Source organism: Haliotis rubra, unplaced genomic scaffold (genome assembly GCF_003918875.1).
Source record: "Haliotis rubra isolate DU_JTF1 unplaced genomic scaffold, ASM391887v1 Scf891, whole genome shotgun sequence".
Taxonomy (NCBI): Eukaryota; Metazoa; Mollusca; class Gastropoda; order Lepetellida; family Haliotidae; genus Haliotis; species Haliotis rubra.
The window spans coordinates 216,350-235,089 of record NW_025767625.1 but is presented as its reverse complement, the minus strand read 5'-3'; the positions used below and the strand labels follow the sequence as shown (position 1 = coordinate 235,089).

The following is an 18,740-nucleotide window of genomic DNA, read 5'->3' as shown; positions in this document are numbered from 1 at the left end:
GCAGTGACTGGGATCAGACGCTACTGTGACTGTTAACCTTTGATTGTGTCATGGGTAGCTAGGGTTGTATACTCCCTAGGGTGTTGAGAATGGGAATTGTGTGCACAGTGAGATACCAAGTGATGTAATAATGATGTATTATCATAAACATTCATTTGATATTCACTTGATGAACGGGATGGTGGGGATATCCTAGTGGTTAAAGCGTCCGCTCGTCATGCTAAAGACCCGGGTTTGATTCCCCATATGGGTAAATGTGTAAAGCCAATTTATGGTGTCCGCAAACATGATATTGATATTGCTGGAATATTGCTAAAAACGGCATAAAACCATACTCACTCATTGATGAATAGAATAAAAAATATATGAATTATTACAATTATCTGTTTAATTGAATGTATTTTAAATGTCTCAGATAACATCTGTTGTCGTGTGACATAACCGGGTCATTAACAAATACAACATGAACACTGTATGCAACACTCAATTTCCCACAGCTGCTTACACGATACGATAAATCTATACAGCTGGTGAATACTTCCAACAAACCAAATCATCAATTTCTTTACAGATACCAGGTCAGCTACCATGACTTGACAAAATACCCGCTTATATAAGCACCATAGCTTTGTTCTTCCTTTTAAGCAATTGGTTTGTCATGTTTTATGAATTGTCACATTCTAGTTATTTGAATATTTATTCAATACATCCTTAAATCATGTTACAAGATTCAATATTTATATGTTGGTATTTCGTGACACTACAAGCTACAACATTTATGACATACAATATCATTGTTGACAGCTGGACATATCTTAATAGTCACAGCATATGAAATATCACTACACACCTCATTATAACACACATTTAAGAGAAATAAATGCAGGCTGTGACAAGGCAAATATTTAGAAACATATGTCCTGAGTTATAAACATAATTTGTTCTGGTACACAAAACAACTGTATTGTCCTTATATAGATGTTTTAGTGAAATACCAGTGTTGTTGTTATAGTGAGGGTGTAAACCTGCGTCACACTGTAACAGCACCTTGAAGCAGTCATAGCTTGCCTTACTAGAACCACACCCACACCCTGTGGTGCAAACACCAGCTTCCTGTCTCAATGTATTAATGTCACACAAACTAACAGGTTCAGGTGCATCATTCAGGGAATTAACACACAATCTGAAACAGGGCTTCAGTAGTTGTAGAAACTGTGTTTTTCAGATATGTATGGCAGCCAAGTGAAGCTTTATTTCAATAGAGCTCACAGCTGGTGGCGAGTCTTGCTTTAGTGAGTCTAATGTTTATATTCTGTGTCAGTTTTATTCCGTCTTACCGTGTTCAGATTGGTAGTCAAGTTGCAGCATTGATTATTGGTTCAGAGCTATAGCCACATCTGACCGGACAACCATCACAGTATTTCTACTAACTGAACAGATCTGGTTGTTTTAGATCAATTTACCCGTGTAGGTCCGGGTTAGAATATTGATCTTCAGTAACACATGCTTGTTGTAAGAGGCGACTAACGGGATTGGGTGGTCAGACTCGCTGACTTGGTTGACACGTGTCATCGGTTCCCAATTGTGCAAATTGATGCTCATGCTGTTGATCACTGGATTGTCTGGTCCAGACTCGATTATTTACAGACCGCCATCATATAGCTGGAATATTGCTGTGTGCGGCCGTAAAACTGTAAAACTAAACTCAACTCACTCACTCACTCAGATCAATTAATTCTTCTGGATTTTCTTACTTATTGGCAGCCAGAATGTCCCTAAGATTTTTTTATATTTTAGGTAACATGGAAAAATGTCCAATTAAAAGTTGTCAAAATCATGTGCTGTTGATCACTGGGTTGTCTGGTCCAGACTCAATTATTTACAGACTGCCATCATATAGCTGTTAATATGAAAATGTCCTACTGCCATTTATCTCCAGCAGAGTCACTGGAAACAACAGTGAACTCGCCTGCAATAGCCAGCCATCCATGCCAAGTTGCTTTTATAATCATAGGTTAATAATGATTGCTCCTGCTAGCTTAGCAGATCCTTTTAATGTTATCATTATTTTGTATAAAATATGTATGTACACAGTCTATCAAATTAAAACACTTTCACACAGTCCTTCCTGCAGCGATTTATTAGTAATGGGATAAAAACAAAATCATAAATTTACCTTTTTAAGTCTACTTATGGGTATAATGAGTACCTACAATTTGAGCAGTACTGGTCACTGGAGAAAATATATCAGTTTTTCTGGCCCTACTACCTACCACATACCAGCAACATAACGATCATTATCACGACCACTGACAATCAATACCTTCTCTACACTGCTGTAATTCTCATATATCTTACTGACACGCAAGTCACCTTTGCATAGCTACCATCTGGTTGCCATAGTTATCTGCAAAAATGGAGATTATCTGTATGAACACTCCTTTAACATTTGTCTACAAAAGTAAGTGGGTTAAACCCAAGACTGCAGAGTTCTGGTAGAACAGGATGCCCATAGTTCTGCTCTATGAGGTTACCTCAATGGGGTACTGATATAGCTTTCAGCATTGAATATGCTGAATATTTACTCACACTTCATCAATTTCACAGAGTATTTCTAATTTTCTTTGGCTCTTCAAAATCTAAGTACCATATATGAACGTAGATAAGCCGATCTTGGACGTAAACCGATCTCATAGATAAGCTGAGCCTTAAAATCAGTATCAACATTAAGTCCTGACTCCAAGGCATATCAAACCAGTGAGTGATTATCTCTAAATGATCTAATTCTGATCTAGAGTTTGCTCTTGCCTGTAATAAATATATGTCTAAGTTTCAATTAGCGGGAAGTGCACTTTTCACTGTACAAGTGTAAGTACACAAGTTTGTGAGAATAATGCTTGAATTAAAAAACAGTAAATAACATCTGTACCGTAATGGAAGTATTCATTTGATAAGGCCATTTGGTTGATGATAATCAATTAGGCGTGATTTAGTACCAAACAACTCAAAATTAATTGAGCATGTTGACAGTTAATGCATGTGCAGCTTACACAATTTCGTAGATAAGTCAAGCTCTGAGTCAAAGATTGTTTTGGGTATTGACTTCTTCATTTGGTAAACAGAATGTTTTCGAAATGGAGTGTTTAACAAATAAGAAAGTTGTTTTAAAAACATTTTGGACTCCTGTTCACCACTTCAAAATACTCATGTCCAGCTCTGTTAGCAACAAACACGACAATGTAACCTGGACCTTTAGTTCTCAACAGGTTTAAAATAGGAATCATATGAGACTGTAAACAAATTTGGTATAAACACCCTAATGAATCGGTGCCTTCCCTGTCCTGACAGACAACACGTCTCTACTTGAGCCTTAAATAGTCCACACAAACTAGACACATTTTTCTGTGAAGCAATGTCATTTACCATGTTTATCAATACAACGCAAGAACAGATATCACGACTGCGGTCACAAAACATCACTGGACACCACGCGATACAGACATTATTTATCATTGACCATCATCATTTTACATGAATGACAGTCACAATGACCAGCTGTCATCAGTGCTTTCAAAGAATCTAATTGTCACATCGCCAGAACACCCTGACCGTCTTTCTTTGTTGACAAACGCCGACCATCCATAAAAACCAATTATCAATAGGTGAAACCAAATGGAAATTCCTGACATGGCTATCTATCCCACAATGGAACACTATATTTTGGGCTTAAAATGAAAACAGTATCAAATGACCGAGTATGCATCTGACAGTCTGTGTATTCAGCTGGCAAAAAAATGGTCACAATCTTTTTTTTTCACAAAAACTTAAAGGTCACATGCAACCAAAAAATCAAACATAATTAAAACACAATTATCACTTATTCATGACATATAATATACATTGCTGGTTATGAAAAAACATATAAACAAAATTATAAGAGTACAATCGCAAATCAAAAGTGCAATATTGTGTACTTCGGTTTACTTCCCAAGAAACGAAGCAGCCGGGATACCGAACCCAGTCAGAGCGGGTGGGTGTGCACTCAAGTGTAACGGCTGGTTCATTTGCAGATGCCCTCACGGGTCATTGTGTGTGTATATATAGAGATGTTGGGTTTTGTAAATACATGCTCATTTTTTGTGTATAACCTTTGGCAATACACAGACATCATAACATGTCATGTGTTCAAGTATCACACCTGCCTGTCTGTGTAATTACATAATGTGACAGAGACCGAACTCGGGCCATAAATCAATGCATTTTGTTTATGGTGTATAGCCTGATTGGTGTTAAGTTCAAATTGCATGTGGTCAGTGATAGCAGCTGTGTATTGAATATTGTCATTAGCAGACAGGCAGGCAGACACACAGGTGTCAATAAAACAAGACATTGAGTTTTGTCTATATATTGAAATTCTGTCAACGCTAAATAATGACATTGCTTTTAAGTATCGAACTGAGAAAGTGACTCGGTAAGAAGAACGTGAGGTGAAATAGACAAATGAAATTATATAAACAGTTAATTTACTGTCATAACATATAAAAAGCTCGCGCCTGTGAGATATCAACAAAACATTAGAAAAACAGCTCACACCAAAGCCTTCACCGAGTATTCACCGGACAACCCGCTTCCAAGTTGCGCGAACCTATTTCACTGCGCACATGCTATAAGCGCAGCCCAGCTGTTGAAACCAGTTTTCCCCAGAAAAGTCGGGGGAAATTTAGTGAATCGTTTGAACTCCGATTTCGCGGGTTTTTTTTCATTGCGCTATTTTTCAACTTTATAAGTTGAATTTGCATTTTTGACGATTTGTTTCGGTAAGTCCATACCGAAAGGTATCAGAATCTGCAAAGTTGTGTTTTACGTTGCATGTGACCTTTAAATTTTGACATTTGTTCAAACATAAATATAAACCTATTATGTTTTTTCGAATAAATGGATGTGGAGAAAATTGGTAGATGTAATAATGAGAGCTGCTGAAAGTCAAACCTTCATCATAATGGTCAAACCACGTGAACAGGAGAAATGTCAACAGCTGACAACAGCAAAACTACTATTCCTGTAACTGCACATATTACAAATACAGTTGCCTTAATACAATCCTGTATAATAATTCATTCTTTCACACAGTCTTGCAATGCAGATGTCTAATAGTTAGATTTGCCAAGTGAGTGAGTGAGTATGGTTTTGCACCTCTTTTAGTAATATTCCAGCAATATCACAGCGGCAGACACCAGAAATGGAGATTTGCCTCGACAGGCAAGTAAAACTGATTGACAGCCAGTGAATGATTCCAATCTTTCCAAAATAACTATTTCCGTGGGAACACTATTTTTGTGCTATTTTGATTTCACGCTGCCCTGCACAAGACAGGTTCTCCTCCAATGTATTTTTATATACCAGTTTCAATCTTGTTTATCAGGGCGTCAAGTTACCTCTCAGATGACATTCTTACCTTGTCAGCTTGATCATGTTGATAATGCTTTGAACACATGATTAAAGGTGTCCTGGGATCAGAAAGTCCTAGTTTCGAATCCCATCATGGGGCTTAAACGTTTTATGGCAACTACACTAGCATCGCATGTTTATGATGTTTATAGTGGCACATTCAAATTTTCATACTTTTAATTAACAGAACAATAAAGTTCACATTGATTCCTAGCCAAGAAATACAAATTTGCAGAAAAATATATATCAGACAGGGTACAAAATGTTCTGTCAGCTGTGAGACCTTGTGGAAAGCACTCAAAATGTTCTGACTCTTGACAGTCATACTGAGACCTTCTACATGGCACAAAGCACTCCCGCAGAAGCTTTCATTTAGAAACTGTAGTAAACATGGACCGGCACATGAAAGATGGTAACCCTTTGATGCAATTAGGTCCAAATGATGTAACAACACAATTAAAACTGTGACTTCGAGATTATTCAGAAACGGAAGTGTTAATCAGTATCTTGTTAATCAGTGAGTGGTACGTAACACTTCACCCAGAGTAATTAATACATGTAGTGGGCAGTTTGACTGTATAAACAAGCAAGTGTTTACATTTTGTTGATTCGCCGGGTATTGACTTCGAGATTATTCAGAAGCGAAGTGTCAATCAGTTTCTTGTTAATTAGTGAGTGGCACGCGTCACTTACATAGAGGCGAATCGCTTTGATGGCGGGTATCGTTCAAAGCTCTGAACATCAACAATATCACTGTACTCTTGCCGAGAGTATTTTCACATTGTGTAAGAAGCGATTTTATTGATAAAGATTGGTTTCTAACGACGCTTTTTCACTACACTCTGCTTATAAGGGTCGTGATTGGTCAAAATCAGACACGTGACCTAAGCAGCCAATCATATTATGGAAATGGATACCTTCTTCGTGAAACGAAAACTTTTAGATTAAGATGAAAGTTTTGGGGTAAAATAATGCTATTCTGAACATATTAAGAAAGACATCGCTACCTATACGTAAAATTATGGAACGTATTGGACATATCGTGCTAGGTTATGGCCTATGACAAAATATATTTCATGCATATATTTTCACATTAAGCATCGTGCGGCACGTCAAGACGGAGGCGTGAAAGCCGAGATGTAACTTGTCAGTGACTTGACTTACATTGCATGATCGCACAAAAGTATGGAAATAGTAATTTTATATGCACGTTGGACAACTTTTATGAATGTTATTGTTGATTTCAATTTATTTAATGATTTCCTCGATGTTTGAAACATCGTTACTTTGCTCTTTGACAATGCTATTGTAGACCAGCTGCCGAAGCATAAACAAGAATCGTTGTTTTCAATAACATTGCGAAAAATAGTTTATAATTTTAATTCTGCCGATAATATATGATCAGTTGAAATTCAATAAGAGATTTCAGACATTTTATTTGATTTAAACAAACATGAATGTGCATTCAGACACTGCCTTGTTTCTTATTCAAACATCTTGTTAATGCTAAAGTGACAGTACGACCAGAGAACACTGTAGTAGAAAAATTTAATCACGAATATATCAATATGGAGTAGCCGTAGCAACATAATCAGCCAGTTAAGTATTTTCCAGTGTCAGCTACATTGTATGTCATACTATCGCTGATCTAACTGCCCTGTGTAACTTGGTGCAAGTACTTCCTTGTGGTCCTTCTAACATGTCTAAAGCTGTTAGGTAAGGCCTAAAAGAAAATGTGGTGGTTCTGATTACCCAACTGATCCTTGAATTCTGGTGCCGACCCTATTTTTTTTAAGCGATATGAATAAAATACTGACTGTCTCAGTGTCTGGGACATAGATTTTATTCTAATTTGGAAATGTAATCAGGGATCAACATGCTCCAGCATCCGGTAGTATGGAGGTTTTTATTAATCAGATATACTTTCATTACCCACGTGGTGAACGCATGGGTAGTTGCATACTAATCTCGTACAACAAACGAGTGTCGTGTCGCATTGACCTGTGTCGTAACGACTTGACCTGATATTCTAACGATTTGATTGGATAACCGATGACCTCTCATTTAGGTCACGTTGTGACAGAACTACTTTTTCATTCATAACAAACACGTGAATTCATTCATTCTACAACTTACATGCATTGTGGGAATGTAAACATTGCGAACGTTGCCATATCACTGTTTAATTGTTAGTCGAACTGAGACATTATATGCATCGAAAAACATAAATGCAAAGTTTCCACCAGTGATGTTAGCTGAGTGAAGCAACTGCAAACTAAGAAACGGGGTGCTACAGAGTAGTTTAATATACGAGGCAATGACAACTGACATGCATCGTGACGTCGGTTACCAAGGGGGCAGACGAGCAAGTCGTAGTGACGTCATTACAGTGTGACGTCATGCAAAAAGTGTACTACAGAACAACATTCTTCCGCAACCTCTTTATGAAACCGGTTTCGGTTTGAAACCATAAAAATAACAAAAATACGCTATCTTGTCACTTTAAAGCATGTAGGACGTGGGTAATATACCATAAAAAGGACACTCGTTTCGTATAATTCGTATGTAATGAAACCTCATGTAGTATTCTCTATATACCTCACGAACTAGAAGACAGTTCATTAAAAACTTTTACAAAAATCAAGGAGTAACTAATTATAATTATATAACTCATACCAAAAACTTGGGTTACAATGAAGAAAATGCTAAAAGCATATCTACACAAACCTATTGCTAAATAGCCATCGGCTCAAAATGCAATCTTCTCATAGTTTACTACCAAAGTTTATTCCTACACACATTTAACATGTAAGTCATAGCTGTTCAATTACGAGTGTGACAAGGAGTATGAAACCAACACACATTGAAAGTATTTTCCTCTTGTGTTTCTCTGCCCTATTTAACAGTGTAGAACCCATGCCATTTAATGTTATAGATAAACAAATATTGTACTTGTCTACCACAGCCTTAGGTAACCAACTGGTAAGATTCTGGACTCAAGGAGTCTGACAGACTACCTGCTTATTAGGCTTGGCTACTATCCCTGAGGGACGGGGTCAAGATACAATGCTTAAGACTAATTTAAAACTGTCATAGTAAATTTCAAACAACACTTCAACATGTTTACCATGGTGTCAACTCAAATGTCATTATCCAGATGACTGACTGACTGAGTTTGGTTTTACGCCGCTTTTAGCAATATTCCAGCAACATCACGGCGGGGTACACCAGAAGTGGGCTTCACACATTGTACGCATGTGGGGATTCGAACCCGGGTCTTCGGCATGACGAGCCAACACTTTAACCATTAGGCTACCCGTTGTCCCTTATCCAAATGATGACAGACAATGAGCCAAGTTGCACAGAAACAATGTCTCATACATGAAGATGACACAACTTTACAGACGACGGACATCTGACTGAATTTTCCCTTCACCAAAGCATATTAAGGTGGACAATTTTGTGATCATGGTAATAGTGGGGGTTTTCCCAAGGCACCAGTGAAGACATCATAATACTAACATTATCGAATATCGACATCACTTATGGTCTCAGAGTGAGTGAGTATGGTTTTACGCCTCTTTTAGCAATATTCCAGCAACATCACGGTGAGGGACACCAGAAATGGGCTTCACACATTGTACCCATGGGGGGAATAGAACCCGGGTCTTCGGCGTGACGAGCAAACGCTTTAACCACTAGGCTACCCCACAGCCCCAAATTTGGTCTTAGAGTTTAGATTGAAATGAGCTGACATTGTGATGGATTCTGATCAGGCGTTATTGCTGTTAAACCACCTATGTTAGATTAATGTAGGGGACATGTGACAGCCTGTGAGACCTTACAACTTTGATGACCCACAAGATGGAATGGAGTGACAAACCAATAATCATAATGAGGTACACTGGGTATTTGAACCTGATCCTGGCACTTCTAAGGGAGGTAAATAGTCAGACAATAAGACACAATCCAGTACAATGAAACAACAGTGTTTGGAATAAAGTGCCATCATGAGGTCCTTGTAGCTCTGATGGTATTTAAATCTATGAACCCCTAAAGCTACAGGTTGTACATTACATGACAAGTACCCCTTGATTTACAGGCATAATGTCTAGCACTGAATTAAGAAATGACTATATTCCATCTGGAATTTGAACCCACACTCTCAGAGTCAGGCACCTAATCGCCAGCAAGTTGAACCCAACTCACTGATATATATATATAATATATCAGGGCTCGATTGAGTGCTTTGGTACTTGGACTAGTGCAATCCAATATTACAAAGTGCAACTTAGTTATTAGTCTAACTTGCACCAGGTCAATTTTTTAGTGGGTAAACTTCTAAATTAAACATCTAAATAATTTAATAGCATATTTCTTTCATTACATCTTGCCATTAAAGCAGTGCAACTGGAATATGGCTGGTGCAACTAGGTTTTTATCTTAGGTTGCACTTGGTGCAAGTAGGTTAACATATCTTAAATCGATCCCTCTGTATAGCTGGAATATTGTTAAGCACAGTATTAAACAACACACCAACCACTCACACACTTAACATGCTTAAGCCCATTAAATGCCTGAAGTTAAACCCAACTCACTCACTCACTCAGCTAACATGTGCAAACAAAGCTGGCATCAGTTTCTGTATATACCATGTACACAACTGCAGAGATACAAAGTATTCTTAATTATTACAAACTAATTATTTTTATTATTGACTTGTGATGAGTGCATTTCCTCAAAGAATATGTGTCTTCTACTTCAAAGTGTTCCTGTGTCACGTTCAAGAACACATGACAGCTCACATCTGTGAAGCTGAACATCAGTGGGCTGTGTCTACTGAATGGACAGGTCAGATCCCACAGTACACTCACGCTTCCTTCCCTTCAGACACAGTTAGGAAGATCTTTTCATGTTTATAGAACACAATGTTGTGACCAAAAGCAATGATCGGTTGCTAAGACAACAATAGCCTACATATCTTGTGTTTACTAATTAACATAATTTGAATGATCATAGTCCACTGATCATTAGTAAATAGGGAGGACTGTCATATTGTAATCGAGACTACTTTTACCGTTAGCATATGAATAGGTAGCAATATTCTATCAGAGCTCCAGATAAGATTTAGCTCATGTGGGTACTGTACCCACTGTATTTGTTTGGAGTGGGTATTATGAATGTTGAGTGGGTATTCATTTTCCGTTACCCACTGCTTTCAAATATGTGTATTTCAGTCATTTTACCTAAGTATTATGTCATTGAGTAAGTTTACTAAGCACGTATGTTCTGCCTTATGTCATACCTAATCAAAACCAACTTAAATATAATGGAAATGATTTCATAAAAAATCACTCATCCTATACTGACAGTACAACACCAGTCCTATACTATCAGTACAACTTGATAGCAATCAATGTCTTTTTCATTACGCAAGCGATTTTTACAAATATATTCCGTAAGCATTTGTTTTAAACTTTTTGCATATCTAACATTTTAAATGCGTAATTGGTACGCAACAATTATTTTTCAATGCGTAAATGGAAATTGTCTATGCGTATTTTACCCGGATATGCAGCTTATCTGGGCCTCTGATTCATTAGCAGATCATTAAACATGTCGATTAATGTGGATTTACTGAGTGAGTAAGGTTTTATGCCATTTTAGCAAAATTCCAACAATATCCATGGCCTGACACCAGAAACAGGCTTTACACATAACCCTGGTCTTGAATCAAAACCTGGGTCATTGGCATGACGAGGAAGCGCTCAAACCACTAGGCTACCCCCCGCCCTGTTTGGACTTGTGAAAATACTTATAACTTTTTGCCCTGTTTAACAATATTAATCAATGTTCATGGTGTAAAATAGCCTGTCACCATTTGTTCAGAAACCATTCACTGGGACTACAACTTGTGAAAAGAACCTAAAAAATATTCCTACTCAGGGGTGGAAATAACCCATTGCCTGACGTCCGAGTCCAGTGTTTTTTTCTGTTGGGCAAGCAAATTTGTATATCACACTGTACCGGTGTCCAGTTGACTTTCCAACATTAATTATGTTGTTTATTTAAAAAATCAACAAGAAAACGGCCGGTATAGTGGAAAACTTATCAGGGCAAGTGATTTTACATGTGCCACTGTACCGGAGTAGACTAGCAATTTTTAAGTTATTTCCACCCCTGCTACTACCACAATAACCTACCATAGTGATAGATACTACAATCCCAGTGATCAGTCTCCAGTGGTCAGAATGTTTCATTATGAATGGGACACAACTATAGAGATAAAACATATGTTCCACTAGTATATGCTTCACTCCTTCCACATCTATTATCATGATTCAATATATTTTACCAGGAGAATGCTTACTGAGGCAACAAACAAACACAGTTATGGAAGTTTGAGTCTTACTACAGACAAGCACCTTTCCCCTGTTGGTGTAGTAATACAAGACAAAATCTTATGGATAACAACTTCTTGATTTATTATTTACACAACATTACACAACGTTACACAACGTTACACAAACAATGTTGTGTAAATAATAAATCAAGCAGTTGCTATCCATAAGATTTGTCTTGTAAGACAGGTATTGGCCAGTAAGGGAGTACTGCACTTTACCGGGTGCACTTTTTCAGATTAATTAACGCTGCTGGGGTTCCCTAACCCTAACCCTAAGGATCGTAAAGGGTGCCTAACCCTAAACTCTAACCCTAACCCTAAGGATCGTAAAGGGTGGCATACCCTTACCCTAACCCTAAGGATCGTAAAGGGAGCAGCGAGGGCTGCGCCCGGTAAAGTGCATTCTAGCCGCCAGTAATTCAACTTATTGCCATGTTTGTGTGTGATGGTTGACAATGACATCCACTAACTTCCTTATAACCCCGATTTTGTGTGAAATCTGTCGTGCTATCAATATGAATATCAAGGCATTTGGCAATAAACAGTAATATGAAAACTGTCATGTGCTAAGAAGTTTGAGATAACTTGCCACTGTACAAGTGAACTTTCTAAACATATCCACAGACTAGGCAAGTTTACATACCATGACCATGATTGGCAATCACTCCATGCATATTGCCTGGTTGAGCAAGAAAACCATATACCATGTTACCTAACAAATTGCCTCCATATAATGACCAACTCAGTAGTAACTAATTATCACTGGAAGTTCTAATGAAAGTGTAGGAAACCATTCGTGTATAGTCTCATGGTCTGAATGATGTGATCAAACAGATGATCAACCATATTTACTTGTCTTGACAATATTACAAACGTCACTCCTAAAATCACCAGTTATATGGCCACGAAAGGGAGACAACGATTACCACACTAATTGACGTTCATAATGAGATAACTGACAGTAAATGTCTGTTAGCTTGTTTTAATATACCTAATAATAACTACTGATGGACTTACCTTCTTCGTCCATAACATTTCTCGCACCTTTCCCCTGTCCACCCTCGCACACATTCACATTTACCACCGACACACTTGCCCTCGGAACACCCTCCTTGTGGGCATGTTGGTGAAGTACACACTACGTATTCAAATAAAAGATCCTGAAGAATTAATAACATCAACAGTAGTCCACATAGATTCATTTTTCGTTTTGACTTCCTTTCCCGTTTACATACCAACACCAAAGTGTCGGCCATCTTTTGTAGACTCTCCGACTATTTCCGTGATTTTCCGTAATCGGGCACCTGCTAAGGGAATCGTCTCCCTTTAGGTATTTTACGAAAGCTTCTACCACTAGAGGCTTGTGATATGCAAACATTTTCAGCTACCATGAATGAAAATAACGGCTATGAGTAAGTTGATTTCTTCCAGAAATCGTTATGAATGTGCATGAATAGAGGTAATAGTTACATACTACAAGAAGGATAATTACTCATCAGGTGTTAAAACTTTCCCTGTCATGTGCGACTGGATCGGCGTAGATATACGGTTTTATCTGTGTCAGATTCAAGTGGGTGAAAAGTCCAAATATGGAACTGAAACCTGGATCATTGGACTCTGCATTCCCTGAAAGAACTCCTGCACAGACAAGGGTCCATCCATGCCACTGTCTACCCCCTTGAAGTTGGATTCCCCTCTTAACGAGAGGAAAGTTTGCTAATATTGGTTTTTACCGCCCAGAGAAATCAAAGACAAAACTCATCAGTGGGAGATATATTGGCTTAGAACCTAAGACTGTGTTAAATTTAGTTATCTAGGATGATCATTGAGGGTATGTTTTAGACTGACATAATCATCGGAGTATATCAATATAAATATTATCCACAAAAAATCACACTTTATCCACAAAATTCATGAGCACCATCAACAAATATGAAGAAATACTAATTTACTTTAAGTTTTAAAACCTAGGTACACCTACAGAATACCGGATACGTACCAGCTATATTGTTTAGTGTCACGTCACCCTAACTTTAATGCTAACCCTAAACCTTACCCTTACCCTAACCCTAACCAAAAGTAAACTCGCGTGCTTTCAAAGATGGCGGAAGGTATCCGGTATTTTGTAATCTTATCAAAACCTAATATTGAAACAAGATGTGAGTGAGTGAGTTTAGTTTTACGCCGCTTTTAGCAATATTCCAGCAACATCACGGTGGGGGGACACCAGAAATGGGCTTCACACATTGTACCCATGTGGGGAATCGTACTTCGGCGTGACGAGCGAACGCTTTAACCGCTAGACTACCCCACCGCCCCGAAACAAGATGTGATGTCAATCTATATAGACTACATGTATATTCTCTATGTGAAGTGATATCTTGTGATATTTCCTATTACATGAAGATATAAATACAGTGTTTCCATGACTCAGATGTCATATTGAGTCTGTTGTCTAATGATAAGGTTTGCGAAGGCGCGTAAACTACACCAAGACCCGTCTGCCTGAGTAGCGATTAGGCGTAGAATATTCAATATATCTTTCCGCTGCCCACTAAATCCTATCTAAACGCACGGCGATATTGTGCAAGGACCTCAGGTCAATTACAAAGTCTGTTTGGTGTAATGAACAGTATAATGACGATACTCGCTGGGCATATTGGTCATATCCTGTTGCGGTCAGTGTCTGTAGCAGATGAGAGCTGGCGTCACTAAATGACCAGACGGTGAGTGAGTGAGTGAGTGAGTGAGTGAGTGAGTGAGTGAGTGGTGAGTGAGTGAGTGAGTGAGTGAGTGAGTGAGTGAGTGAGTGAGTGAGTGAGTGAGTGAGTGAGTGAGTGAGTGAGTGAGTGAGTGAGTGTGAGTGTACTTTTACGACGAGTATTTATCAATATTCCAGCAATATCACGGCGGGTGACAACAGAAATGGGCTTCACACATTGTACCCATGTCAGAATAACGCTTAGTCTCTGAATATATATAATTTTGATTGTAACAAATAAACCCATTTAATTGAAAAGGAGCCCAGGCAGACCAGAGATCCTGAACTTGAGGAAATCTAGACTTGCTTCATTTAGGGCTTTAGCATAGGGAGGGCTGGGCTGCAGGAAAATAATGTTGTTCGGGAACTGGGAATAATAAAACCCGAGTCTTCTGCGTGACGAGCTAACGCTTTAACCACCTCTAGGCCACCCCGCCGCCCCGGATGGACGGATCGACAAGGCGGTCATTGCAAGACTGAAATTCAGCTTATTTTGATGGCTATTAAGGCCATATATCATATTTATCTCTTGAACAGTGTCCGAATACCCTCAAAATATCAAGAAAATATCTCACACAGAGAACTAATTTAAGAGAATATCGTCACTAGAGCGGAGATAGTCGAGTAAATTGCAGGGAATATCCTCGGTTTATTTATAGCGTTATTCACTTTAGGTTGTGGTGTAATTATCTCCCTTAGACAAGATTCAACATGGGTTCCGTAAGTTGTTTCCTGCACGTGGGCATATGTAAAATCTTCGTTTTTAATGGATTTCTGAAATGTCTGTGTATTTCGCTCAATGTGTTAGTGTCAATATATGAATAGATTGCTATCACTGACTCGTATGTTGTCGAATACATACCGTAGTTGAATTAAAGCTACGTTTGTATGTTGCCACTTCGATCTTAGCTTCTGTTGCATGACAAATAGACTAACAACAGTCTCTGAAATTAAAATATTTTACAGAAAAAAGTTAGTAAATTTTTTTGGTATATATAATGAAAAGGAGCCAAATCTATACTTGTCACATTTTCTAGACTTGCGTGGGCTTTCTTGGACATATTTGCTTCAGGGTCTGTATAACAGACTACATGATAAAGTAACCAGTCCCAGTTTTAACGAAGCCATCATTTAACATCAGCATGTGCTATATATATTTAAAGAAAGTACTCAATATGGGCATCGCATTTTCTTGCCTTTTAAATCCTTCAGACGGGGAGGATGGGGTGGAGGTGGGGCATGCTATATGCAAGTAATGCCATACTGGTTACTATTGTTTGGGGATAGTGAACGTTCTTGGTTAATTTCCATCATGAGGCCTCCATTCCTGTTAGCAAACTGCTGTCTTTCCACCAACCATTTACCTTTTACTATTGTTGATGACATTTAATAAACAAAGTTTCAAACAGTCAAGTCAAGAGTCTTGATGCATTTCTGTGATCATAGTTATGTATAAATATGTTTAATATATTTTGATGGTACAGGATAAATTTGTGTTATTAACATGGTAAAGTGCAGTTGAAGAAATCATTTGGCCCTGTTCTCTTTTTCAGAAAAAGAAAGGTAAAGGTGGGAAAACAAGCTCAAGTAAAATAGCCAATAAAAAGAACAACAAGCTGCTGAAACAAGGCAAAGTAAAGAAACAGAAACAGCTGCAAATAAGAAAGCAGAGGAAGGGTGTACGAGAAGCAGCAGCAAGAGGTCACATCATCAAAAAAGAGGAAAAAATCACAGAGCAGGAAGTTGAGGAAGACCAGAATGGGGAACTTGACAGGAGAGATATCAAATTTTTCATGTCAAAGGGGCGAGATCTTTCATTTGCCAATTTACCTAAACAGTAAGTTGACTCGTTACTTTGTATGCTCAATAGTTCACTTCATCACTTCGCTTAATATTGATGGTGTATTATTTCAAACAAGCAAAAGGACTGTGGGATAGTCTTATTGTAAAAGCTTTTCCTTAAAATATTGACCTGAGTTTGATTTACCACATAGGCTCAATGTATGAGGTCCATTTCTTAATGAGCAACTACTGTTGTTCCTGGGATAATGCTAAAACCAGTTTAAACTTGAATTTTATTCACTCACGCACACACACACACTCAAAACCCACTCGCCCACTCACTCATGGAAGTTATTACATTACAAAGTAATTATTTGCAAGGTGTAAATATTCATTAGTTGAAGGTGGCAGTGTTTTGAAATTTAGGGAAGTTTTTAGTTTGAACTCCTTGGGGCTTGAATTTTAGGAACCCCTTTCAACATTTGCCGTACAGCTGATTTCCATGTTTTAATTGGGAGCAATGAGGCAAAATATAATTTGAATACTTGATATCACTACAGGTGGGACAATGAACCTAGAAATCGAAAAGAGGAAAGCCACAGATACGGAGGATGACAATTTGTCTCGCCACGAGGAAGTACCAAGGAAATTGCTCAACCATGACAAAAATGCCAACATGAAGATGCTGCTGCCAATCAAAGGAGACAGGGGCAAGGTCATTACAAGAATGGTAGAGGACATAGGTAGGAAGACTCTTTTGTTGTCATGGATACCTCACTAGAAGTTTTGTGTGCATGTCTTATGAATAAAAGATTCAAGTGTCCACTTGCAAAATTCTGAGGCAAACAATGAAAACTTATGGCATGGATTGTGTGGTCCAGACTTCATACAAATTAAATGGGAATTGCAGAGACAACTGTATAACCAGATCTCCCTGCTTGTATAACAACTGACTCAGGTGTTGAAAACGTGGTTTATGATGCAGAACCTTTTTTTACAAACATTTTTTTAAGTTCAAAAGGGCATACATCATGCACATGTAAATCATTTTCAGGGAGCTTCATAAGATGGGCGGGACAGTGATGCAAAGTGCACATAAAATTCTTAGATGGAGTAGACTACTTCATCCTTCTTTTGTTATAAAATGTTAGGCTCAGGGAGTAAATAATTTCTCATGTCAAGGATTACATTGTCTGTCAGATTCAGCAGATCATTCTGAAAAAAGATAAATCTTCCAATTTTGGATAGCATGGTGTAGTTTGTCTACACCATACCTGTCATCAAGGACTTCACCACGTTGGGTGAGTGAGTGAGTGAGTTTAGTTTTACGCCGCACTCAGCAATATTCCAGCTATATGGCGGCAGTCTGTAAATAATCGAGTCTGGACCAGACAATTCAGTGATCAACAGCATGAGCATCGATCTGCGCAATTGGGAACAATGACATGTGTCAACCAAGTCAGCGAGCCTGACCACCCGATCCTGTTAGTCGCCTCTTACGACAAGCATAGTCGCCTTTTGTGGCAAGCATGGGTTGCTGAAGACCTATTCTACCCGGATCTTCAAGGGTCTCACCACGTTGGGGGGAGGTGGGGTAGCCTGGTGGTTAAAGTGTTCCCTCATCATGCTGAAGGCCTGAGTTCAATTCCCAACATTGGTACAATTGCTAAAAGTGGCGTAAAAAACATTCTCACTGACTCACTCACCAAAGTAGTAAATGTCTGAGACTTGGTTCATTCTTAAACTGAAAATGTTTTTACTTTGTGAAGTTTGTCAGCATCATGCCTGTGCTCATGTTCCAAAAAGTGATATAGATCTAAGGCCTGCATCTCTTCTTCTTTCACATTAAGTAGATGCTCATTGATATATATATGGGAGACTGTTCAAATTGACGTTGCACCCAATACACTCACTCCTGGTGGTAAACATGAGAAGGAAAGAGTGGTTTGTTGCAATTGATTATGTTCAACAAATCTTTTTGATATGTGAAATACAGATGAAGATGAGGAAAGAGAAAATGGTGAAGTCACTGAAGAGGATATGAAGGATCCAGAAGCTGTTGATGACAAACCTCTTCGGCCACTTTCTAACGTGGAACTGCTGGTCATGAGAAGCAGGAAGTTGCAGGAGAGGAAACAATCCATCGCTTCGTTGGCCACTTCAATACTGGAAAACCCACAAGAAAATGTAGGTGTTGAATGTTATTTGTATTTATTTGTATGTGTCGTTTTTATCCCCCCAGCATGTAATGAGGGGGGATATATTTGATGCCTCATCTGTCCGTCTGTCTGTCCGTAATCATTTTGTTTCCGGAGCATAACTCAAAAAACTGTTCAATACTTTTCA

The 18,740-nt window shown here is 38.4% G+C and overlaps 2 protein-coding genes across 2 annotated transcripts in view; one reads left to right on the top strand and one right to left on the bottom strand.

Annotated features, from left to right (window-relative positions):
* Window positions 1-13,113, bottom strand: part of LOC124263638 (attractin-like protein 1) — a 48,605-nt gene extending 35,492 nt beyond the window's left edge. Inside the window, 1 exon segment of the mRNA XM_046698287.1 lies at window positions 12,869-13,113. Within this exon segment, the coding sequence (XP_046554243.1) occupies window positions 12,869-13,107 (239 nt within the window). The 5' untranslated portion in view covers window positions 13,108-13,113.
* A 2,037-nt stretch (window positions 13,114-15,150) lies between these two features.
* The window catches only part of LOC124263628 (nucleolar complex protein 3 homolog), a 28,336-nt gene continuing 24,746 nt past the window's right edge, over window positions 15,151-18,740 (top strand). Inside the window, exons 1-4 of the mRNA XM_046698276.1 lie at window positions 15,151-15,332; window positions 16,166-16,449; window positions 16,955-17,137; window positions 18,391-18,581. Coding sequence (XP_046554232.1) covers window positions 16,371-16,449; window positions 16,955-17,137; window positions 18,391-18,581 — 453 coding nt within the window. The 5' untranslated portion in view covers window positions 15,151-15,332; window positions 16,166-16,370. The remainder of the gene's footprint in view (window positions 15,333-16,165; window positions 16,450-16,954; window positions 17,138-18,390; window positions 18,582-18,740) is intronic.